General features: G+C 53.0%; 2 protein-coding genes across 10 annotated transcripts in view; both read left to right on the top strand.

Annotated features, from left to right (window-relative positions):
- The window catches only part of ATP11C (ATPase phospholipid transporting 11C), a 55,292-nt gene extending 50,899 nt beyond the window's left edge, over window positions 1-4,393 (top strand). For all 7 annotated transcript variants that reach the window (XR_011681518.1, XM_071442138.1, XM_071442145.1 and 4 more), the window contains one exon: window positions 1,097-4,393. Coding sequence is in view for 3 of the 7 variants with exons in the window: in XM_071442138.1 (XP_071298239.1) it covers window positions 1,097-1,213 (117 nt within the window). In the remaining 4 variants the exon portion in view is untranslated. The remainder of the gene's footprint in view (window positions 1-1,096) is intronic.
- Window positions 4,394-9,195: 4,802 nt separating this feature from the next.
- The window catches only part of MCF2 (MCF.2 cell line derived transforming sequence), a 53,864-nt gene continuing 38,968 nt past the window's right edge, over window positions 9,196-24,091 (top strand). Inside the window, exons 1-3 of one of the 3 annotated variants that reach the window (XM_071442132.1) lie at window positions 9,196-9,393; window positions 19,128-19,196; window positions 19,705-19,819. In XM_071442132.1, coding sequence (XP_071298233.1) covers window positions 9,273-9,393; window positions 19,128-19,196; window positions 19,705-19,819 — 305 coding nt within the window. In that variant the 5' untranslated portion in view covers window positions 9,196-9,272. Of the gene's footprint in view, window positions 9,394-19,127; window positions 19,197-19,704; window positions 19,820-24,091 lie in introns of those variants that run through there. The other 2 variants (XM_071442135.1, XM_071442134.1) reach the window with 2 other exon arrangements.

The following is a 24,091-nucleotide window of genomic DNA, read 5'->3' as shown; positions in this document are numbered from 1 at the left end:
GTAACCCCCTCCAAATCAATTAAACCATGGTTCTTGTAATCCTCTTGACTCTCGGTGTGGGGCACCTGTCCTTGTGGAATGGAGATGCAATGCTTGGGATGCATTTTAATTTGGGAATGTTGTACTGTCCAACTTCAGAATCCCATATCTGTACAGATCCTTTCAAATATTTGGCAATATGTAAACAAATCTTTCAATCTAACTGCTGCTTCAGTCTAGTATTAGCACAAAATTTAATTTGAGTGCAGCCTGAATCGTGCTAACACTGGTTATAAAAGCTGATACGTTACTGTGAAGGATGGAAATCTCAGTTGTTAAAATGATTCCAGTATTGCATCTGAATGGTACCAAAATCCCTTTCTCTAGGGTGCATGCTGTTCTGTCAGATAGAAATAAGTATGTTTTAATTCATCTGCACAGATGGGAACTAAACACATGTACTTGTCTCTGTGTGTCAGCACATGGGACAGAGGCGTGGCTCGGTTCCGTGTGTCTGCACACACAGAGCATCCTCCTACGAGCTGATTGTCAACTCTGTAGTGAGCAAATAGCAGAATAAGAGAAGTAAAAGTGCCTAATTGAATTCACAATTCTGCACTTAGGAGAGATGTTATGTGTGGCGAGCTGCAAACATAAACCTGCAGACTATCTACAAACCTCTCACACCCCCGTGCCCACCCCTGCTGCTAAAGAAATCAGCTCTGTGGGCATGGCAGGGCCAGCAGCCAGCCTTGCCAGCCTCCAGTGCAGCTGGCACCCAGCCCGTGCAGCCAGCCCTTCCCCACTGGCATTAGGTGGTGCTCTCCACCACCACTTACTGGTGCAGACTGCTGTTGGGAGGTGGCTGGGCCAGCACAGGAGCTGCAGGGGACAGTGGGGCAGATGCCACTTCTGGACTTCATGCAGCGTTTTGCAAATTGTGAAAATTTATTTATCATCTGATTACTTGGTTGTGAATGATATTTGGCACTTTTATCATGGCCTAATCATTCTTCTCCTCCTATATATAATTTTTTTTAATAACCCAGGGAAAGGTTTATGGGTTTGGGAATGTAACAGTTGCAATACATGTTTGTTTTCCTTCTGATTTTTGCAGGCTGGCCCCTTTGATCTGCCTGTGTTAGTGTCATACAAACGTATAGAGAATGGTTATGTGAAGGCTGAAGATGCTGTTACTAATTTGGCAGAAAGATATCCTCTCAGGATACCTTAAAGTGCTCCACACAAACATTGTCATGCTGTAGGAACCCCATGGTTTTAACCTGGCAGTGACCTTTGATAGCACCAAGGACTGCAAGCAGCCTGCTGGGAGAGCAGCCAGGGCACTGGCCCCATGTTAGGCTTTGGTCTTGAGGCTTCCCTGCCCTCCCAGAAAAACCAGTTCTGCCAAATCCTGCATCATTGGAGGCTGAGACAGCATCGTTAGGAGTTCACCCAAACAGCATGGATCAAAGTGCAAGAGTGCAGTGCCAGCCCCATCTCACACTGTGGGGCTTCTGTGCCTGCTGCAGATCTGCCCGAGAGCAGCAGGGCTGCTCAAGCTCCTGCTCTGCCTGACCAAAGAAGTAGCACAGACTTCAACCCAGTCACATTCCCCTGCAGCCCCCCGAAGGCACTGGGAAGAGGCTGCTGCCCTCACACAGAAGGTGGATGCAGCCCTGGAGCCCCTCCCTGGTCCTGGTCCTGGTGCTGGGGCTGTGCTGCCTTGGCTGGCAGCTGCCATCCCCCAGCCATGGGTTCCCAGATGGGCACAGCAGGATCACTGAAAACTGGGGAGAAATCTTGGCCACTGTCTCCTCCAGGTGGAGCTGGAAACAGTCTGTGGTGTGTCCACAGCAGTGGTGTCCGTGTGAAGACCTGCAGTGCTGGAAGTGCCAGAGCATCCTCCCACAACCGGTTTGCTGATGGTTTATTCCTGCTGGAGAGTGAAGAAAAGGTTGTTCTGTGGCTGTTTGTGATGGAAGGAAGCTTTTGTGGGGGAAAAGGAGTCCCAGAAGTTGAGCTGTGCCAGACTCTGAGCCCCAGTGCCCAGGCTCCTGTGGCTGTGCTTGCATTACTGCACGGTGCAGTGGCTCCAACACTTGAAAGGGTGAGGGACACTGTGGTCCTTGGCTGATCCCAGGGACATGGGCTGTGCCTGTCAACCTGCAGCTGTATAAAACTGCATCTTGAGTTATTTGCACTAAGAAAAAAGAAGACAGATTAAAATTGAATACATGAACCTGATTTCATTTTACATTTTGTTTTTTAAATTGGCATGTTCTTTTTAAATCTACCTGTACCATGGTAGTAGGAACTTTCCTCTTTAGGTTCTGCACAGCAGAGGTGAGATGCCTGACTCTCAATATTTTTTTTTCTCTCTGATACTTCACGTGTGGAAAGAGCAGCTCGTTTTGTTGTGTTAAGTCAGGAGCAGTGACAGAGCAGGCTGTGTGCCCCTGCTGGGTGGTGAGACAGTCCCTGCCTCGTGCTGATGTCCCCCAGAGGAGCTGCTGCGAGAAGCTTGGGGGCTCCTTTCAGAAGCAGCCAGCTCTGCACTGCTGCTGGGTTTGGCTCCTGCTCGCTCAGCTTTGTGTCAACAGAGCAATTTGGGATAGACAGAACATTCCCCTCACCAAATTTGTTGAACTGCAGACTGTTAATTGTTGGAAGAATCAAGTCTTGCTCTCTGGCTGCCATCCCTGCGGTTCGGCTGCTGGCAAATCCTCTCGTGCATCATGAGGATGTTGGATGGCCTTACCTGAGTGGGAGAGGGCAGTGCACAGTCCCTGGGGCTGCTCTGCCCCTGCCCAGCACGGGAGGGATGGAGGGACAGGAGCACTGTATCATACACCCTGCACTGGCCTCAGTGCATGGCCTGCTGCATGCGGGGCAGGAGCTGCACTGCCAGCATGTGCCCATGGGCAAAGCTCTCATTTCCTGCTTCTCTTTGATTTTCCCATTTTCCTAGCTCATTTCACAGACCTAGAATTCGACTTGCAGACCTTGTCCCGTGCTCAGCTTTCCTTGCAGAAATGTGGTGCCTACAGATGAAGTATGTGATGAATGCAATGGAGATGTGCTCTACATGCCAAATCTAACCATTCTCCTTAAATACACGGTTGCTGACTTGTGTTTACATAACCTCTGAAAAACGGGCACTGAAATGCCTAATTCCTGTGATTCAGAGCCATTCCAAGCCCGAATGGTCCCAAGCTTGACACCTTGCTTCTCAGTTTGCTTTGTGTCGTGCTCTACTCCAAGGGTCAGGGTCTGTTCCCCTGGGATTCCATTGGTAGTGTCAGTGGGAGCAGTGGAACCTGACATGTGTGTGAACTGTTCAAATAGTCATGTAACCAGGATAATTTCTGCTGCCTGTCTCAAGACAGAGCCTTCTGAGAACCAAATCTTGGCCTTTCCAAGTGTCCTGTCTCCAGCTGGAACAACCCATTGCAATAGCTGTATGTTCAAACCCAAGGTGTGCAGGGTGGAATTCATGTGGAGTGTCTTGAATTGCAGCTCTTTTGGGGAAAATGCAGTTTTTCTTGGGCTTGGATCTGCAGGTAGTGCACTGGTGTAGGGCTGGGTGCCAGGAGAGCCAGGCTGCCCTGGTCCTGCAGGAGAGCTGATCCCTGTCACTCAGCAATGGCAAAAGCAGAGTTCTGGCTGTTGTGGGTGGCTCAGGGGACACAGGAGGCCCCTTCTGAGGCTGGAGAGAGGCAGAAGTGCTCACCAGGTCTGTGAGGTGTGAGGCAGCAGGACTGGAGCGGCAGCGGTGGCACAGGGATGCTCTGGTGGGTTCCCTGGTGCCCTCACGGTGCCCCCAGGTACAGTCAAGGTCAGTACAGGCTTTTCGGTGGAGAAACTTGAAGGAAAAAAGGCTGGGGTTTTCTCATAATAATTTGTTGAAGTTTTATCACTGACTAGTGACACTGAAAGATAAGGAAAGTAATTAAGATTCCCTCTAAAACTCTTACGTGATAACAGTGGAGCTTGGTGTAGTCATAGCGACTTTTCAAAAACTAATCCTAATCATTATGAGAATATTATAAATGACTTGGAATTGCATAAAAGCTTCAAATTGAATTTGTATACACACAGTTGAAAAACTTTCCTAATACTGCACCATTTATCCAATTTCCCAGCTATGAATTTTTTTAAAAAACCATGTAGTGTATAGAAAATGTAAATTATATACAGGCAATGAGCAGATACATTTTCAGCTTCTTGCAAAAAAGGACTGCAACCTTACATTTTTTTCACTTAAATGCAATTTTATACATTTATGTTGCTTTATATCAAGGAAATTGAATGTGAATGTTACCTTTTATGAATGCAACTTGCTCTTTTTTCATTACAGAAACTTTTGTTTGAAGTAATCAATAAACTTTGGTATGTTGTTCTGATTAATATATATTTATTGTCTCTCTCATCTCCTTGGATACTTCTCGGGGGTAGTTGATTGTGTGGACTTTTCCAGGGCAGTACCAGGGGCACAATCAGCATTTTCACAGTGGGGTAGGTGCCAGCAGGGCCATGCTTGGTTGTCTGATGTGGAGCAGCATTTGCCTAAGGAAACACTGCTTGCTTCTCATACATTTTTTATTTTTCCAGCAGTGTATTAGCAGTTGTGGGTATCAGCTGCTGCACATAGCTGGCCTGTGTGCTCTCAACTCCTTTCCCTCAAAATGAATGTTTAATTATGAAAGTGAGTCCTGTGAATTAAGTGAATAAATTGATTTAACTTTCTAGAATAGGTGAACCCGGGGCTTCAGCTGGCATTTAGGAGCTGATGTAGGTCCATGTGCCTGATTTCCATTCACAAAGTGTTTTCCTTACTGCTGTTTTGGTTCTTGGTTCTGTCTCATGGCTGCCTGTTATAAGTAATTTTTAGTTCAAAGCCTCGAAATACACAAATGAGGTTTGCAAAGTGCCTGGTGCTGGTGAGGTTCAGGCCCAATATTTGCATTGATCAAATTCAAACAACACAAGGAAACTGCGAAAGCACGACTCACAGTGTTTGTGTAATGCACAAGAAATTTATAGGCTTAACTTTCTTTTTAAGGACACGGCTCTGTTTCAAGCTGAAATGTTTGTAACGAGAACCTGACAGTTTGAAAAATTCTGTTTTGGCTGCTTGGATGCCTGCAGCTCCCATCAGGCACCGCAGGACAGATGGCTGAGCTATTTAAAACAAACTCTAACCTTTCCCGAGTACTATTGGAAACCAGATACACGCATTGAGAATCTGAACAGTGCCAGGAGTGATAGTGAAAATGTCTGCAGGGTGGAGAGGAGCTCGCTGAGCTGGCTGGCCAGGCTGGCAGGACAGGAGCTGTGGATGGGGGCTGGCCGCAGGTCACCAGTGCTTCAGAAAGCACCAAAATTAGCATTTCAAACACCCGTGTAGCCCTTCTGGTCGGAAAGGAGAAGCAGTGTCGTGCTGTACGGTGATTTTTACAAGGACAGCAGGTTTTGAAGGCCGGGCTGTTGGCCTGTGAGGGCTCTTGGCACGTGGAGGGGTCACGGTGTCCCTGTCCCCGCTGTCCCCTGCAGCTGTTGCAGGACATGCAGCCACTGCTGGCATGGGGCTTTGCTTTACATTTTCACACATCAGGATAACCTGCTAAGCTGGAAAATACACGGTGGCCTGGAGAAAGGGTGTGTGTGTGTGCACCTGTGGGTGTTCCTTCCCAAAAGCAGGAGCTGTAACAAGAAACAAGGCAAGTCTGACTGACACGGGGGAAAGTGAGAGTGGCAGAACAGAGTGGAGCCCCTCGTTTTTATTTCACATCCAAGTAGGAGACACAAAATCCTCCTCCTGATTAAACCATGCAGGTGTGGCTGACTCCAGTGGGGCCAGGAATTCTGCCAGGCTCTGGAGGATCTGCTCAGCCTGGACCAGCTTGGGAGGAGCCTCACTGGGCAGTGCCCCTGGAGTGGGTGATGCTGCAGTCTGCACAAGAAATCCTCCCAAACCCCTGCTCATGAAACCAGCCCGAGGTTAATTACTCTTCTGCACAAGTAGTTTGCTGTGGCTGTGCTTACTCCAGAGGTGAGCAATTCCCTTGGACATCGCTTTGACTCTAACCTGTGTTTAGCCAGCTCTGTTTTTCCAGTTCTCAGCACTTGACTGAACAGGTATTTTTGAAGGGTGATCTTTCAAATCCAAATAATGGCTCCAGTCTCAACCCAACCTTCTAGCCTTAATGTGGGAAAGGGAGAAAAAAGTTGGGTTTTTTTTTCAAATTTAAAAGCTTTAGAATTTTGTTTGAGTGGGGCTTTTTTCAGCCCCTGATCTGGAATTAATGAAATTAGTTGGAGTTCTTCCTACACCTTCTCCCTAAGATTAGATTTAAGGATGAGGCATTGCACCCACATGAAATAAATCTCTGCAAACAGGTGCTGTCAAGATTTTCCACGGCTTTAAAGAGCCCTTGCCCCTCACACACCAGTTTGTATGTGCCACCCTCAGGGTGCTAACATTGCTATGGGGCCTGGACAGGAGATCCCTGCAAAAGAAACAGCCACGTTTCTGGCTGTCAGAATTTCCTTTTAATCTGTCTCCTTGCTGCTCCTCTCTCAGGTTATCAGCTCCTGGGCAGGCAGAGGGTACCACAGCTCTGGAGGAGCCCAGGGGCTGCTGGCAGTGTAAAATGTGGGCAGCTGGAGGATGCAGAGTGCCTTGCTGGGATAACTGGGCATTGAGATGCCCCAAAGTGAGCAGCCAGGGCCCCAAACTGTGAATCTCAGTGGCCATAAGGGAAAGCCATGAGCAGCTGCCCCATAAGGGAAAGCCATGAGCAGTTGCCCCATAAGGGAAAGCCATGAGCAGTTGCCCCATAAGGGAAATCCATGAGCAGCTGCCCCATAAGGGAAAGCCATGAGCAGCTGCCCCATAAGGGAAAGCCATGAGCAGTTGCCCCATAAGGGAAATCCATGAGCAGTTGCCCCATAAGGGAAAGCCATGAGCAGTTGCCCTCCAGTCTGAGCTAACCCAGCTTTTCCAGCTGTGAGGCTGCCTGTGTCAGCTGAGCTGTCTGCAGCAGTGCAGCTCTGTCTGGCTGTGCAGGGTTCCTGTGGCTGTGCAGGGTTCCTGTGGCTGTGCAGCTCTGCCTGTGCAGGGTTCCTGTGGCTGTGCAGGGTTCCTGCAGCAGTGCAGCTCTGTTTGGCTGTGCAGGGTTCCTGTGGCTGTGCAGGGTTCCTGCAGCAGTGCAGCTCTGCCTGTGCAGGGTTCCTGCAGCAGTGCAGCTCTGCCTGTGCAGGGTTCCTGTGGCTGTGCAGGGTTCTTGCAGCAGTGCAGCTCTGGCTGTGCAGGGTTCCTGCAGCAGTGCAGCTCTGGCTGTGCAGGGTTCCTGTGGCTGTGCAGGGTTCCTGTGGCTGTGCAGGGTTCCTGCAGCAGTGCAGCTCTGGCTGGCTGTGCAGGGTTCCTGCAGCAGTGCAGCTCTGGCTGTGCAGGGCTCCTGCAGCAGTGCAGCTCTGTCTGGCTGTGCAGGGTTCCTATTCCTACTGGCTGCACTGGGGCCAGCCCAGCCCACCTGGGGCTCGAGCAGGGGCTGGGCTGCAGAGACCTCACCCAGATCCTGTCTAAATGACTTTCCCTCCATTCAGAGAGCAAGAAATTGATTGATTGTGAAACCTTGGGGGTGGCAGCTGCATCTTCCTGGGGTGGCTCCATTCTCCCCAAACCCTGTGTCAGAAGCGGGTGTGTGACACTGGGGGATGAGCCCCAGCTCCAGCAGAGCATCCCCTGCACTGAGGTGGGGCAGAGCAGGGACTTTCAGCACCTGGATGGGTCCCGTTCTCCCTGGGCCGGGGCAGTTTGGGACAAACAGCATTCCAGTGATAAGAACACAGCAGGAATGTGGCAAGGCTCTTTCTTGGCTTGTAGCCTTGTGTATCAGACGGATTTTTCATGAGTACCTGCACATGAACTGTCCCTGTCTCACAGATAAAGAAGTGCTTTAAGACCAGACAGAAGGTCATCTGTCCAAACTGTTTGGTGGTGAGAACCTGCTGTGGCACCAACAAGGAGCACTGGCTGATTGTTTTTCCTTGAAAAATTCTGTATCAGTGTGAGAAGGGCCTACCAAAAGATGCTGGATTTTATATTACCACTGTTAGACCACGGCTCTTTAATTAATAGCCCTGCCTGCTGAAGTGTTGGAAAAAGGCTGCTATTATAGTAAAGAGCATAATTAAAAGGTTGTTTTGGAAAAACAGGAGCATCTACTTTTCCATGCTGCCTTCCTGGGCAGCTCAGGCTCCTGAGAGAATGAGCTGGCATCGTTGGAGCCTCAGCATCAGGAAAAGTGAGACTGATGGGTCAGCCCAGTGCTGTGCTTGGAGCTCTGGCCAGCACTGGCTGGAGTACAATTTAATGTAGTGCTCATAAATCGTTCAAGGAATTTGCTAGAATGCTGCTTGCAAAGGATGGAAATGGTTTTTTGTTTGTTTTTTTTTTTTTTTCCCCTCCAGAAGTGCTGTAGGCACTAAGGCAGGGAGTAAATCCAGCTGCAGGGTGGTTTGCTGGGGTGCACTGGGTATATGGTGAATTAAAGAAAAAAAAAGGACTAAAAGGGGAGGGAAAGGAAAGGAGGGGGGAAGGAAGAAGAAACAAAAGAAGGAACAGAAGGAAATACTGGAAAAAAAGACTAAAAAGAAGGGGCAAAAGAGGAAAAATAGGGGAATGGAAAAAAGGGGGAAGGGGGAAAAGAAAAAAGGAAAAAAGAGGGGAAAAGGGAGGAGAAAGGGGGAAGGGTCTAAACTAAAGAAATAGGGGAAAAGGGCGAAAGGAAAAAAGGGGAAAAAGAAAAAGGAATAAAGGGGAAAAAGAAAAATGAATAAAGGGGGAAAAAAGGGGGAAAAGAGGAAGGGGTGGAAGAGGGAAAAAACGGCAGAAAAAGGGAAACAAACAAACAAACAAACAAGCAAACAAACAAACCAGAAAGGAAAAAGCGGGGTAAGGAGCTAAAAAAAAGGGAAAGAAATGCCCGGGGGCGGCGGTGCCGGTATCGGTACCGGGGCGGTGCCGGGGGCGGTGCCAGTACCGGTACCGGAGCGGGGCGGTGCGGAGCGGTGCCAGGGGCGGGCAGAGGCGGTGGCGGTGCCGGTGCCGGGGTGGTGTCAGTACCGGGCCGGGGCCGGGGCGGTACCAGGGCGGAGGCGGTGCCGGTACCAGGGCGGTGACAGTACCGGGCCGGGGCGGGGCCGGGGCGGGCAGAGGCGGCGGCTCCGCCCGTCGGGCCCGGGGCGCGGAGCGGGCGCTGCGGGCGGGGAGCGCTGCCCGCGGCATGGCCCTGGCCCCGGCCCCGGCCCCGGGCGGGCCCCCGCCGGGCGGCACCTCGGCGGGGGACATGGAGCGCTACTACCGCCTGCTCCGCGCCGCCGCGCTGCTGGAGGCCGCCGCCGCCGGTGAGTGCGGGCGGCCGGGCCGCGGGGCTCGCAGGTGCCCGGGCGGCGGGGGGACAGCGGCTTTCCCGGGCACCCTGGGGCAGCGGCACCGCGGGCAGGGGTGCCGGGGGTGCCCCGGCCCTCCCGCCACATCCCTGCACGGTGCCGGTGCCGGGCGCGTTCTGCGCGCTCGGTGCCGCTGCCCGCGGGAGCCCGGCAGGGTCCGTCTCTCGCGGCTGGCCCAGGGTTGAGCTGCTGCTCTGTTATTCATTCACGGACGGCACGGTGGGTGCGGACGGCCCCAGGGGCTCAGCAGAGCCTTGTCCCCGCGCTGCCGGCGGTCCCGGTGTCACCGAGTGCGCGCCCGGAGCGCCCCGAGTGCCCGGAGTGCCCGGAGCGTCCGGTGTGCCCGGAGCGCCCGGTGTGCCCGGAGCGCCCCGAGCGCCCGGAGCGCCCCGAGTGCCCGGAGTGCCCGATGTGCTCGGTGTGCCCGGAGTGTCCGGTGTGCCCGGAGTGTCCGATGTGCCCGGAGTGCCCGGTGTGCCCGGAGCGCCCCGAGTGCCCGGTGCCGGCGGCAGGCGCTGCCCGGGCCCGAGGATGGATGTTCCCCCGTGCGAGCCCCGGCGCGGCTCCCGTGGCCACAATGAAGAACTCGTCCGTGGAAGTCGTAGCTCAGCTCTGGCCGTGGCTGCCCGTCCCCGGGTGGGAAGCAGGGGATAGATGTGTGTGAGGTGTGCTCCTCTGTCAGACACCTCGGTCCCCTCCCGTGTCCCGTGTCCCCAAGCACGCCCGAACGCCCGGCTGTGTCGGGAATTCAGCATTGTACTGAAGCCGCTGTGCTTTTGTGCCCGCACACCCTGAACGTGAGAAGCAGATGCAATCTGATCCCTTATCTCAGGCCGTAGCTGCCTCAGCGATGTTTCCTTTGGTGGACGGTGATGTGCTCAGAAGTTGTGTGGAGCCCTCACTTTTTCATTATTTTCATGATTTCCCGAGGGGAGTTACAGGTGTTTTTGCAGTGAGGGAGTTACAGGTGGTTTTGCAGTGAGGGAGTTACAGGTGTTTTTGTTACAGGTGTTTTTGCAGTGAGGGAGTTACAGGTGTTTTTGTTACAGGTGTTTTTGCAGTGAGGGAGTTACAGGTGTTTTTGTTACAGGTGTTTTTGCAGTGAGGTCTTTCCCAAACCAGGAGGGGAAGGGGCCCTTGGGTGGCTCCAGGCTCACTAGAGGATGCCTACCTGGGCAGGACTGGGAGCAGGCAGAGCCATCACTCCTTGTTGGTGTGCAGCTGGTGGAGTGCTTGCAGCTGTGCTGGGCACAGAAAAGACACACGGCCCCAAAAAGGCTCCCTGTCTAGTGCCAGCCTTCTTGACATCTTTGCAAGGCACAGCTGGGGTGCAGGAGGAATCTGCCAGGGGTAGGTCACAGGTGAGGGCTCTACCAACGTGTCCCCTGCTCCCCAGAGCTGCTGTGTCCATGCTCCTCTGAGGTGGTGCCACAGCACCTGCTGCTCTGCCTGCCCTGCCCAAGGCCTGCCCTGTTCCCCTCCCTGCACCCTCAAATGGGGCAGGTACGTGTAGGCAGGGGTTAGCAAGGGATGCTGCTTGAATGGATGTGGGTAAATGCTCCTTGTGCTGCTGTGGCATGGAACAGCATGGATGATGGATGTGGGTAAATGCTCCTTGTGCTGCTGTGGCATGGAACATCATGGATGTGGGTAAATGCTCCTGTGCTGCTGTTGGTATGGAACAGCATGGATGTGGGTAAATGCTCCTTGTGCTGCTGTGGTGTGGAACAGCATGGATGTGGGTAAATTCTCCTGTGCTGCTGTTGGTGTGGAACAGCATGGATGTGGGTAAATGCTCCTGTGCTGCTGTGGTGTGGAACAGCATGGATGTGGGTAAATGCTCCTTGTGCTGCTGTGGTGTGGAACAGCATGGATGTGGGTAAATGCTCCTGTGCTGCTGTGGCATGGAACATCATGGATGTGGGTAAATGCTCCTGTGTTGCTGTTGGTATGGAACAGCATGGATGTGGGTAAATGCTCCTGTGCTGCTGTTGGTGTGGAACAGCATGGATGTGGGTAAATGCTCCTGTGCTGCTGTTGGTGTGGAACAGCCCCGCTGCTGGAGCAGGAGCTGGTGCCACGGCCATGGGGACACAGCTGGTGCATGTCTGCTGTGAGCTGTGTACTGGGAACCAGGTGAAAGCAGGCAGTGGTTTCTTCTGAGCATGAGCCTCCCCTCCCAACCAGCTTTTGGCAGATGACCTTTGTGTAATAGTCATACAGAGCCAAAATACCCCCACAAAGGCACACTTGTGTGGTTATAGCTGCAGGATCCGGACCCATGATTTGGCATCCACACAGGTTCTGAAAATAAAATGTTGAGAAAAAGACAAAGTTGAGTAAGGCTCTCCAAATCATGAGATTAAAAATAAATCAGAAGCTTTTTTCCCTTATTGCCAATTTCTGAGCGTTCAGCCTGATCTGAGACCATGTTTTAACCATTTCCCTACATGCAGCAGTCCTGGAAACTTGTTGGTTGTTTCTGGTAGAAACCTGTACCTGCCTTAGATAAAAGGCAATAAAAATGCCAAGCTCTTCATGGCCATTCCCATCTCTAAGATGGCTTGGGCTCCCCCAGAGCATGGCAGAACCAGGGCAGCCCCCAGGAGCTCTGTGCTGGCATCAGCCAGGCCCCCGGGGTGGCCCACGGAGCAGGAGCAGTCTGGAGCACTCAGTAGTACGTGGGATGTGCTTCCTCTCCCTGCAGCACATTTGCTACAACCACTTTAATGGTTATCATTCATGTACCAGGACAAAAGTGCAGTGACAGCAGGGCTGTGTGGGAGGGAACAACTGAGGTGTAAAACATGGTGAGGGAAAGAAAGAGCTTCCCAAAGAGCTCTGTTTGCCACTGAACGAGAGGATGCCCGGGACACAGAGTGCCTGGGGATGGGGGTTAGAGCTGGGACCCTGCCCCTGGTTGTGCTGCCACGGGAGCCTTTGTTAGCCTTGGTTCTGGCAGGTGGGACTTGCAGGGGAGTGCTGGAGCCCCAGAGCAGCCCCAGAGCAGCCCCAGCCTCTGTGCACAGCCACACTGTGGCAGGGGCTGTTGGGGCCATGCTGAGCACAGGGCAGGGCCCTGCCCAGCCTGCTCTGCTGCCAGCTGCCCTCACGCTGGGCAATGCCAGGCCAGTGGAGAGCGGCTGGGCACAGGAGCTGATGGTGGCAGGGTTGTTTTCTGAATCTCTTTTTGCTCCCAGGCCATGCTGGATTTGGTTTTAGGGCCGGGATGAGCCAGGATGTTGTGGGCAGAGCTGTTCCCTAGCCCAGCACAGTTTTCTGCTGCTCTGGGGGTGTCTGTCAGGGCACACAGGGGGTGACAGCCAGCAAGCACCAGCAGTGTCCTCCCCACCTCCCTCTCCATTGCCCAGGCCTGCTCTGCTGCAGGAGCATCAGCTGGATCTGCAAATGTGCTTTGGCTTGGAAATGCCAGAGTTGGGCATTTCCACTCTCAGTTCAGGAAAAATTGTGTTTATTTTCCCTTGCTTTACAGTAGAGTTTCCAGGTGATGCCATTGGGGGAACCTGGCTGCACAGTGTAGTTTCCTGGCTGTGTCAGCTGTGAAAGGAATTGTTCCAGTGTCCTCAGTGAACTTCATTCCAGCTTCTCCAGGCAGCCAGTGAGGCCCCAGGATTTACTGCTGAAATATCTCCCAGGAGTTGCTTTGTGCTGCAATTTCTCTTTGAAAAATCAGCGTTTGCATGGTGCTGAATGATGATGGGAGGGTTACTGATGTCTGTGTATTTTTATTGGGTTTTGGAAGTCTTTTGTGCTGAATGGGCTCTGGTTTAGGGCCGATTGTTTGGACTGGGAAGATGTGTGCTAAATGCTAAATGTGCCTTTGCCTGCACAGCTGGCAGGGGTGCCCTGGTGCTGGTGGGCAAACACATGGACTGCTCTCTTTGGTAAGGGAGGAGTGCCTGAAGCTGGGAAAAGGAGACAACTAAAGTACATTGGAGCTGCTACATGTTAGAAATGCAGGAAACTAGATTTTCTCAACTCCCACACCGAGGCTGAATCCAAAAGAGGGGGTGTTGGGAATCTTTTATTACATTTCTGCAGCTGACGTGAATCCATGTATGGTGGAGCTGGCTTTTATCATTCCCAATTTGTGCTTCCTTCGGTGTGCTGGGAGAGTGGGGTTTCTCTGATTGGCCATGAAAACATCACAGCAGAGCAGGAGGCAACAGCTAAGCCTTGCTGCTGCTTAATTTGCTTTTGCTTCACCTTTTCTTAGCAAAGCCTCCCCAGTTTCTCAGCTGCTAAATATAAACTGGAAGAGATTCCCTCCCCACCAGCCCCAGGCCCCAAAACTCCATGGTCTCCAGCAGAGGGGATCTTTAACCTCCCCTGAAGATCCTCCTCTTCCTCCTCTTCCTCCTCTTCCTCCTCTTCCTCCTCTTCCTCCTCTTCCTCCTCTTCCTCCTCTTCCTCCTCTTCCTCCTCTTCCTCCTCTTCTTCCTCTTCCTCCTCCTCTTCCTCCTCCTCTTCCTCCTCCTCTTCCTCCTCCTCACGGGCAGTGTGGCTCAGCCAGGGCTCCTGCAGCCCCTGTGCTCCCTGCAGCTCCCAGGACTGTGTGGCAGGATGGCATTTCCATGGCTCTGGGCTCCTTGGCTGGCTGCACCTCGTCCTGTGGCAGCAGTGGCTGCCCAGCAGGAGTGGGGCTGTGCTGGTTTGGGTGTCAGCAGTGCTGCAGCTGTGCCACCCCAGTGCCCTGGCTGCTCCTGCTGTCCCACTGCAGCTCCTGGGGCATGCCTGGCACTGGGATGCTCTGTGCTGATGTGGGCATGCCTGGCACTGGGATGCTCTGTGCTGATGTGGGCATGCCTGGCACTGGGATGCTCTGTGCTATTCCTGGGGCATGCCTGGCACTGGGATGTCCTGTGCTCCTGTGGGCATGGCTGGCACTGGGATGCTCTGTGCTGCTCCTGTGGGCATGCCTGGCACTGGGATGCTTGCCCCAGGCTGGCACTGGGATGCTCTGGAGCCAGAGCCCTGGCTCAGTGCACTCCTGGCTGTGGTGGTTGCTGCCCTGTTTGGGCACAGTGCTGGCTCCTGCTGGAGGCTGGGGTTGGCTGTCCCATGGGGACACTCCTCCATGGGTCACTCACACTGCCTGGGTGATGGCCCTCAAACCTGAATTGCACCCAGTTAACATTTTCTATTTCCTGTCTTCTTTTCCTTTCACAGCATCTTTTTTTTTTTGCCTTTTTCCTCTTATCCTCAGTGTGTCTAAATCTAAGCCTTTTGAAAAGGTCATTGTGGTTTTTCAGGAGCTTTCCTTTTTTTGCTGTGTGGTTTCTGGGTGAGCACACCCCCAGGCTGGGTGCTGGGGATGTGCCTGCACTGAAGCTCTCCTGCACACAAGCCCTGGAAGGCTTTGAGGAGATGCACAGCCCTGGGTCACAGGAGAGAACCATCTGCTGCTGCTTCCCACGCCGTGCTGGAGCAGGTGCTTGGGGACAAGGAGAAGAAGGAGCTTGGAAATAGAGTGAGCTGTTCTTAACAATCCCCCCAGTCAGAGAAAAGAGAGTTCAGGGAGTCCCTGAACCTGGGGAGGTGACCAAGGCACCACTCCTGGGGATGGGCTAATCTGGTGGGGCTGTGATGCCACGTGCAGGACTCAGGCCTTGCAGGGGCCATCCCCCTCAGGATCAGCCCATCATATCTCCCAGAGGAACAGCCATCCATAAACCTCCCTGCTGACCTTTCCCTTGGCATGAGAGCTGCCTTTGGCTGGCTCTGGGCAGGCAGCAGTGCCTGCAGGCTGAGCCAGGGCTCAGGGGGGCAGGTGAGCCCCTGGCCACAGAGAGGGGTGAGCTGTCCCCAGGGGCTCTGGGGACAAAGGCACTTGCAGCAGTCACAGGCGTTGAAGCTTTCTGCCATAAATATTTGAATGTGTCTTTTGTGTCCCTGCTTGGCACGGGGAGTGGCACACCAGCTGGAATTCCAAGGGATTCCATGGTTCACCCTGGTGCCCAGGTTAGTCCAGCACCTGCAGCAGGGCTCAGCACTGCCCTGGGTGCCAGTGTCCCACACACACCATGGGCACCTGCAGCAGGGTTCAGCACTGCCCTGGGTGCCAGTCTGACACAGCCATGGGCACCTGCAGCAGGTGCTGGCTGGGGGCTGCAGGGTCCTCCCTGCCCTTGGCATCAGGGTGCTCATGGCCCTTTGCCAGCCCTGCTGGCACTGCCTGTTCTGTCCCAGGTGGGCACCTGAAGCCGCTGGGGACACCATTTGCTGCTGGCTCCCCAAGCATTGGCTCTCACACCCAGGAAGCAGCCCCAGGAGCTTGGCTGTCTGTTCTCTGCCCCAGCCAGGCCCTGTAAGTCACCCTCTGAACAGAGCAGGCTCTGCTGGGAGCACAGGGAGCTGCTGAGTGCCACACGTGCCATGGGCTGGCTCCATCAGCCTCGTGCCACCTGCGTGTGCCAGCCCCTCCCAGGGCTGGATCCCATGGGTGCTGTGCAAACACCTGCTCTGCCTGTGCCCAGCAGGACAGTGTCCTGGGCAGGACAGACTGACACAGCCCAGCAGAGACAGTGTCCTGGGCAGGACAGACTGACACAGCCCAGCAGGGACAGTGTCCTGGGCAGGACAGACTGACACAGCCCAGCAGAGACAGTGTCCTGGGCAGGACAGACTGACACAGCCCAGCAGAGTGTCCTGGGCAGGACAGACAGACACAGCCCAGCAGAGTGTCCTGGGCAGGACAGACAGACACAGCCCAGCAGGGAGAGTGTCCTGGGCAGGACAGACTGACAGCAGCCCAGCAGGGACAGTGTCCTGGGCAGGACAGACTGACACAGCCCAGCAAGGAGAGTGTCCTGGGCAGGACAGACAGACACAGCCCAGCAGGGAGAGTGTCCTGGGCAGGACAGACTGACACAGCCCAGCAGAGTGTCCTGTTCTGGGCAGGACAGACAGACACAGCCCAGCAGAGTGTCCTGGGCAGGACAGACTGACACAGCCCAGCAGAGTGTCCTGGGCAGGACAGACAGACACAGCCCAGCAGAGTGTCCTGGGCAGGACAGACTGACACAGCCCAGCAGGGACAGTGTCCTGGGCAGGACAGACAGACACAGCCCAGCAGGGAGAGTGTCCTGGGGGCAGGACAGGCTCTGCAGGGCTCCTGGCTGAGCCACTCTGGTTCCCTCAGGGGCTGCAGAGCCCCGAATTCCCCCTTTGTCTTTTCCCTGCTTGGCCTCATGCAGCCTCCAAAGCTCTGTACCAGGGCCACAATCTCCCCCTGCAAGGAGCCTCTGGATGCAATAACTGCAGCACTTTGTGAATGGCCATTTTAGAACTGTATAAAAGTGGCTCTCCACTGTTGTGACCATTTCCCACCCAGGTGCTGCTGCTGGCTTTCAGTCAGACCCTAAACCTGTGGGGACAGCAGTTTGTGAGGTGCTGTGTGGGGAGTTCAGGCTTGGTTTTGTAACAGCTGCTGGGCACAAAGGCTCCTTTTGGCTTGGAAAGAAATGAGTGGACTTTGCTGAAGCCCTGCCTTGTGCCCCTGTGCCAGGGCAGGCTGTGCTGCTCACAGGGCAGGGCCCTGGGCTCTTCTCTGTGCTGTAAATAAATAAAAATCCCCAGTTTGCCACAGAGCATCAGCTGAAGCCTTGTTTGAGAGCCTTTGGTGCCTCCCTGCCTTCCTCTGCCCTTTCTGCAGAGATTAATATCAGAGGACAGAGGTCTGTGGAGGGTTTAGAGCAGCACCCACCGAGTGCCTGGGGCACAGCAGCGCTCTGGGTTTGGTGCCAGCCCTGGATTTGCCCCAGTGTTTGCCCAGGAGGCTGGGCTCAGCGGGCAGCACAGGGGGTGCAGGGATGAGCTGCCCAGGGAGTGGCTCTGATCAAGCACAATCAGGCTGTTGTTGTGCCTGGCCTTGCCCAGGGGCAGCATCCTGCTCCTGTGTCCTGTTGGGCTGTCCCAGGGCATGGGCACAGGCTCCCCCTGCCTCCCTTGGCAGGGTTCTCAGGGAGACCATGCCCTGTGGAACCCTTCAACCAAGAGATGTTTGCTTTAAAGGTGAGCCCCTTTCTGCAGCCTTTCCTGCCCAGCCTCAGTTGCAGGCCCATCCCTCTGGTGTCAGGGCAGAGCCCAACCCAGCCCACGTCTGCTGCCAGCCTGGGGCTGTGCCTGCCCTGGGGGTCCCAGCACAGACCAGGCCTGGCTGCTGCTGCTGCCTTTTGGGGCAGCCAGGGCTGGGCAGGGTGGGCTTGGGGGCCAGGCAGCCACAATGGTTTGTGACAAACACATGGGCACAGCATGGGCTTTTCTCTTGTGTTTGCAGTGGCACATGTTTGGTGTCATCTGGTTCATGTGTGGGAGCTCATTAGGTTGTTAAATGTGAATTTTATCAGTATGAAACCACTGACCTGGTGAAAAAAGGAATCCACAAATGGAGAAGAAATCTCTTGCTGCTGCTTGTCCTCAAGCTGGGTGAAGAGGTTGAATGAGAGACAAATATTTGAAATATCTTTGCAAGACAAACTTCTTCCTCACCAAGACCAATTCTAGGGCCTGTTAAAATCAAGAATGTTTCTGTAGATGCCAGTGGGACTGGGGCTCCATCCTCAACAAGCACAAATCCCATTTTTATCCACAGGAGGGGAACCCAGCAGTGTGTGTGCCTGGGAGCAGCCCTGGCTGGGAATTTGGGAGGCACAGTGACCCCCAAACACATCTGGGCTGCAGCACCTGACAGCCAGAGCGGGCCTGAAAACCCTTCAGATAAAGGAGAAGTGACCAGAAAGCTTTTGAAAAAAGGGGAAATAGAATAAATATTGATTATACTGGAGTGTGCTGAAGTATGCAGCCTGTCTGATTTAAGGCAGCCAGAAGATTATTCCCTAGGACCAACTCTGGGAAATAATCAGTGTTTAAAATTTGATTATCAGAAAGCCCAAGGATTTTAATCTGCATAGATGTGCTTCAAAACATTTATTTGCAGGAACAAGGATGTTTGATTTTTAGCTGTCATTCCGTTTATAGATAATCCAGAAAAATGTCTGCCAGCTTTAAGCTCCTGTTGTGTTTAGTCAGTGTGGTCTTTGTTTCCTCTCCCAGGGAGAGGTGAAGTTGTGTGTGTTGTTCTGATGTGCTTCATTGCCTCTGAGACGATCCTGGTGCTAAATATGGCATTGAAACAGCTCTGCCATGGTTTAATTAGGAAGAACTCTAGTAACTGACCATAAGAACAGCAGCTCTGCAATGGCTGTGGCCCCGTGCCAGGTGGAAGCACAATTTCAGGGGGTTATTAGTGCAAAATTAAGGACTGGCACAGCCTGAAAGGGCAGCAGCCTTGGGTGCTGCAGCTCCCAGCAGAAACCTCAGCCCATTGCATTGCCAGGGCTGGGAGGCACTGGGGGACTTGGTAAAACAGGGAGAGGGATTGCTGACTCCAAAATATAAAAATTTGCACTGGACATGGCCCACTGAGGGGAGGGCAGTGCTCCCTTGGTGCATCTATGGAATACATTTGTTGCTGACTCGTGGCTTTCACCCTGTCAGAGTCATTAGAAACATTAGAAATAACATCTCTAAGATCCACATATCCTTTATTACACAATTTCATGTGTAGTTTAGGGAAGTTCGGGTTCCACCTTTGGATTAACTCATAGATAAATGTGTTTGCTTTGGATCTGTGCTTTATTTTGATTGCTGCTTTTCCCTTTCTCCAGAAACTGCAATACCCATCTGTGCAAAGGACATCAGTGATGATCTGATGAAAGAGTTTGCTTTTCTGTCTGGTGAGTACGAGAACATCTTCAGGGTCTCTCTCCCCCTGTGGTAATTAAACACTCCAGAGCAAGTTCTTTGCTGTTTGTCAGAGTGATACTTCCCACAGGCTGTTGGCCATCAGGTGGTATCCAGTGCCATAGAAATGCTGTTAATAAAACATGGAGGCACTTTGGAGAGCAGATCAGGTTTCTGTCCCGTGCCACTGTAAAATATTCTGACTCCCAGCACTCCATGCATTACAAGCACTTTGCTGTGAAATGCATTTCTGTAGGTTCCAGAGCAGTATGTTGGTTTGCCCTTGTATTTTTGATTTCTTCTGCTGTGCTGTTTTAAAGTTCACTCCGTGAGTAAAGGAAATGCCTGGTACTGGATGCATTTGTTTCCAGCACCTGCCCCCGTGTGTTGGACTCAGAGGCAGATTTGGCCTTGTTTGGCTCCTCTGGCGCTGTGAACCCCCTGTGCCAGGGGCAGGGAGCGCTCTGAGCAGCCCAGGGCAGCATCCCTGTGTGTTTGCAGGTGGAAGGGGCAAGGACAAGGCCTGGATCATCACCCTGCCTGACAACGCTGGCTTCAACCAGGTGCCCGAGGAGAGCGTGGCCAGAGTCCTGAGCTACCTGACCTCAGTGCCCAGGTAGGAGCTGCTGGCAGCCCTGCCCTGGGGCGGGTGGGCAGGGGGGTCCTGCCTGCCCTGGGCAGGGCTCTGCAGGTGCAGCAGGGCAGGTGTTCTGAGTGCCAGCAACTGCAGGGCAAGGAGTGGGCATCATCCCTGTGACCTGTCAGCTGGGACGTACCACACATTTCCTTGATTAAGTTTCTAATTAGCAACAAGCTTTCCTCAAGCTTTGGCGTGTGTCACTGCTTAAATATACCATGCCACTGCAAAATAATATTTTGACGTGTACAAATGGAGAGTCATTGCTGTGGAAAAAGAGAAATGAAACCAGAGGGAGAGGCTAATTACAGAACAAAGCCTTTGGGGTCCCTGTGGCAGCTGATGGCTCAGCAGAGAGCAGCAGCTCCCATTGCCTGCCTGTGTGTCAGGGCTGAGCTGCTGACAGCCTGCCTGTGCCTCACACAGGGCTGTAGGCTTGGATTAATGACCCTCCTAATTCTGGCTGCTGAGCCTGTGACTCACTTACCTGGAATCCTTCATTTTCTTGAATAATGCCTGTTTTGGCAAATTCTGTCCTGCAGGGAGAGCAGGCTGACAGCAGCTGGATGGGAGCTTTCCATCAGCAGCTGCTTTGGAAGAAGTATGGGGTGTTTAGGCACCTCTGTTCAAAATAAAAAAAAAAAACCAAAACAAAACCAAAAGGAGCCTCTGGTTCCTCTGTCCTCTTTTTGATGGACTCTGAGGGTTCAGGGGCTCCTGGCCCAGCAGGAACAGGACCCAGCCCTGCTCTGTGCAGCTGCACTTCCCAGCTCTGGCTGCTTTCTCCAAGGCTTCTCATTCCACCCTGGCATTAGCATGATGAGCAGTCCTGAGTCCCTGTAATAGGTCAGACTCAATCAAGCAACTAATGAGAGCTGCGAGCTTGCTGGTGATTCAAACACGTTCAGCATGTTTTTAGTAAAAGCACTTTAATCATCCTGCTCTGCTCCTCCTGCCCCGGTGTCTGATCAGCTCAGGAGCGTGTGCTCCCCAGCACTTTGGGGCTGCAAGGCTCAGGGCAGCAGGAAAGCATCAGGAAAGCATCACCTGGGTGAGGGTGGCAGGTTCTGTGCCAGCCCTGGTACACATCCCCCAGCAGCATCACATCGTGGGGTTAGAGTCAGACCTTGGCCAGAAAGCCCCTAAAAGAGGGAGATGTTTCCTTGCTAGAGGAGCTTCACTTCCTCAGTTATCAGGGTTAGGTGGGTGCACCAACTCCTGCTTACCTGGATGTGCAGGGGCAGATGAAAACCACCCACCTGTGCCAAGGAGCTGCTTGGTGTCCTGCCTGTAGGGCCTGGGAACACCTCAGGGCTGTCAGCTTGGTGGTGTTTGGGCAAGCTGAGTGGTTTGGAGTATTTTGGGAAGCTGAATTTCACGAGGCACTCTTCTCCTGGAAATCATTGTTGGGTAAAGGAGGTGGATGCTGAGAGCTGCTCCCGAGTCCTCAAGGCAGGTGCATTTACAGCAGAGCCAGGAGCAAGGTGAGTCTGTAGGCAAGAGAACTTTTAGTGTTCCTGGGAACTGCTGCAGGCAGGAGGCAGCTGCAGGGAGTACTTGTGTGCATGAGCTGGAAGGGAAAATAAGGAATAGGTGCCCACTTTCTATTCTGTGCACATGCAGCTGAAAATGCTGCCTGCCTTCAGGCTGGCTGTGCTGAGCAGCAGCTGCAGGGGGCTGCTGGAGGCAGGGAGGTGACACATCTGTGTTTGCAGAACAGGGACCTGAGCAGTGGGAAAGCAGGGAGGTGTGCTTTACCCAGGCTTGGATTGAGCACTGTGACAGTGCAAATTACAGCAAATACAAATCTTTTCTCTAGCCTGAAGGAATTGATCTCTTCCAAGTTAAGCCAGAATTCCAATAGAAGCTGAAAAAAAAAATAAATCAGTTGAAGTCAGTTATGGTATCTGTAAGATTGTTACTACAGAAAACTGACTTAATTGCCATTAAAGTAAAACTTGAAAACTGAAAGAATCCCTGTGTGTGTAGCCTGGTGTGGTGTTACCTTCAGGCCTGTGTGCAGGTCTGGGTGCCCCATTGCAAAGGATGTGGAGCTGTGCAGAGGGACCAGGTGTGGCGAGAGGGCAGGAAGAATGAGAGCAGCTGCCCTGTGGAGGGGGAGGCTGCAGGGGATCCCTGCTCCTGGCCTTCCTGAGGATGCCAGAGGAGGGTGCTGGGCTCTCCTCCTGGCCTCCAGGGCATGTGGGAATGGTCCAAAGCTGCCAGGGCAGCTTTAGAGCAGACATTGGGAAGCATTCATTTGCTGAGGGGGTGTCAAACACCAGAACAGTTTCCCTGGAGATGCCATTGATTCCCCAAGCTGTCAGCGTTCAGGGGGCATTTGGACAATGCCCTGAGCACATCTTCTAGCTTTGGTCAGCCTCAAGGGTCAGACATTTGGACAGGTTATCACTGTGGGTCCCTTCCTACTGCAGTGTCACCTCCTGTTCTGTCCTGTTCTGTTCTTCCTTTGACTCACAGCTGGTTGGTGTTTGGACAAGCTTTGCCTGTTTGCTGTGGGCTGGAGGTGAGCTGCAGAGTGGCTCAGGGCTGTGACACTGAGTGTGGCACACTGGAGGGTGCTGGTGCCTATAAATATCCCAGGATTCCAGCACTGGGCAGGTCCTGGTGCTCTGATCCCACCAGCAGCCAGGAGCCTCTGGGGGCTGTGCTCAGCCTCACAGCTGCAGACTCCAGGGTCCAATTTCAAGTCCTGCAAAACATCCCAGGCCTTTATTTTTAGTCTGGTGCATCAAAAAGTGACAAGAAACACCCAGAGAGAAGCAATCCTTGCCCTGGTTATCTGTCTCCATCTCCCTGCTGCTGGGTGCAAACAGAGAGCCCTCACAGCCCTGGTGGAAAGCACTCATTTATTTTTATTGTCACTCTAAAAGGTACATCATGGGCCTGGAAATCTGACAAACGTGCAAGGCCTGGGTTGCAAATAGTCACAGAGTTTCTCCACTGGCCTACAGTGACCAATTTCTCACAGTAGGTGCAAGGCTGTCAGAGTGCTGGGAGCTTCCCTCTGTTTCTGTAAGGGCACTGGTAAAAGTCCATTTTCTGTAGGGCACTGGTAAAAGTCCATTAGCATGCTCAGAGGTGCTCTCTGAGCATAACCTTGTCCTGAGCTAATGACTCCAGCTTTTCCTAACTGGCACTGCACTGCAGTCTGGCTGCCTTTTCTGCATTCTGGGGGTTGTACTCAGGTTTTATTATGATTACAGCAGTTCTGTGTAAACACAGTTTATTTTTTTTTTCACTTGCAGGCCCTTGGGAAACACCAGGGAAGTTGGGAATTGTTCTTTATAGCTCAGAGACATAGCTTTTAAAATTCTAGAGTGTGCTGAAAAACCAAAGGGTTTTATTTTTGCCTCAAACCAAAGGATCCTTTGGCCTGCTCTTACCCACCTGGGTCACTTAGCTCGTGGTGGGGAGGAACAGAGCTGACAGAAACCTGCAGAGTTGTCTCACATGGCCCAAATCATTCTAAGCAAATAAAGGTTTTGGCTGAAAAGCCAGACTCACAGCCTCAGACTTTATTCCATGTGTTCTGTGTATGACCCATTTGTAAAATTTGATGTTCATTTTCTCTACTCTTTTCTTCTACACTTCAAAGCCACTGAATGAATTCAAACCTTTGCACTGTGGCTGTGAAGGTGCAGATCCATAGGATGTGGCACAGGGTGGCTTGGGAGCCTCTCCATGCCTTCAGTCAGCTTTTGTGATGAGTCAGAGGGAGTTGTAGTCCTCATCCCTCTGAGCACCACTGCTAATTCCTCCTAAATGTGTTTGTCAGAGCTGTAGCTGCACAGAGCAGAGCAGCAAGATGTGCACTGAATGAAGGCTCCTGCACTGCCTTCAAGTGACTTTTTTTCCTTTCCTGTAGCGAGTTGCCAAGTGTTGTCTGCCTTGTGATACCTCTGAGCAATCCCCTTGTGTTTGCCTTGCCAAACACAGGGATTAGCAGGGATGATGCTGGCACAGGGCTGTGCCAGGGCAGCCACCTGAGCCCTCTGGGGAGCCAGCAGTGTCCTGGGAGCCTCTCCCAGAAGCAGGGCAGGCTGCTGTGGGCATGGCTGTCCTGTGCCAGCATCCACAGGGTAAACACTGCAGCCATTGCCTGGCTGTGCTGTAAATACACTCCTGGAGAGGAGGAGGTTCCAGGCTGGCTGTGTGCAAGCACAGAGAGAGCTGCTCCAGCTCAGCTGCCTGCTGCTCCCCAGCCTGCCAAGGAACCTTTGAGTTACA

The sequence above is a fragment of the Agelaius tricolor genome, unplaced genomic scaffold, assembly GCF_023055355.1.
Source record: "Agelaius tricolor isolate 1412-34295 unplaced genomic scaffold, bAgeTri1.0.p SCAF_17, whole genome shotgun sequence".
In the NCBI taxonomy this organism is placed as follows: domain Eukaryota; kingdom Metazoa; phylum Chordata; class Aves; order Passeriformes; family Icteridae; genus Agelaius; species Agelaius tricolor.
This window is presented reverse-complemented; position numbering and strand designations above follow the sequence as displayed.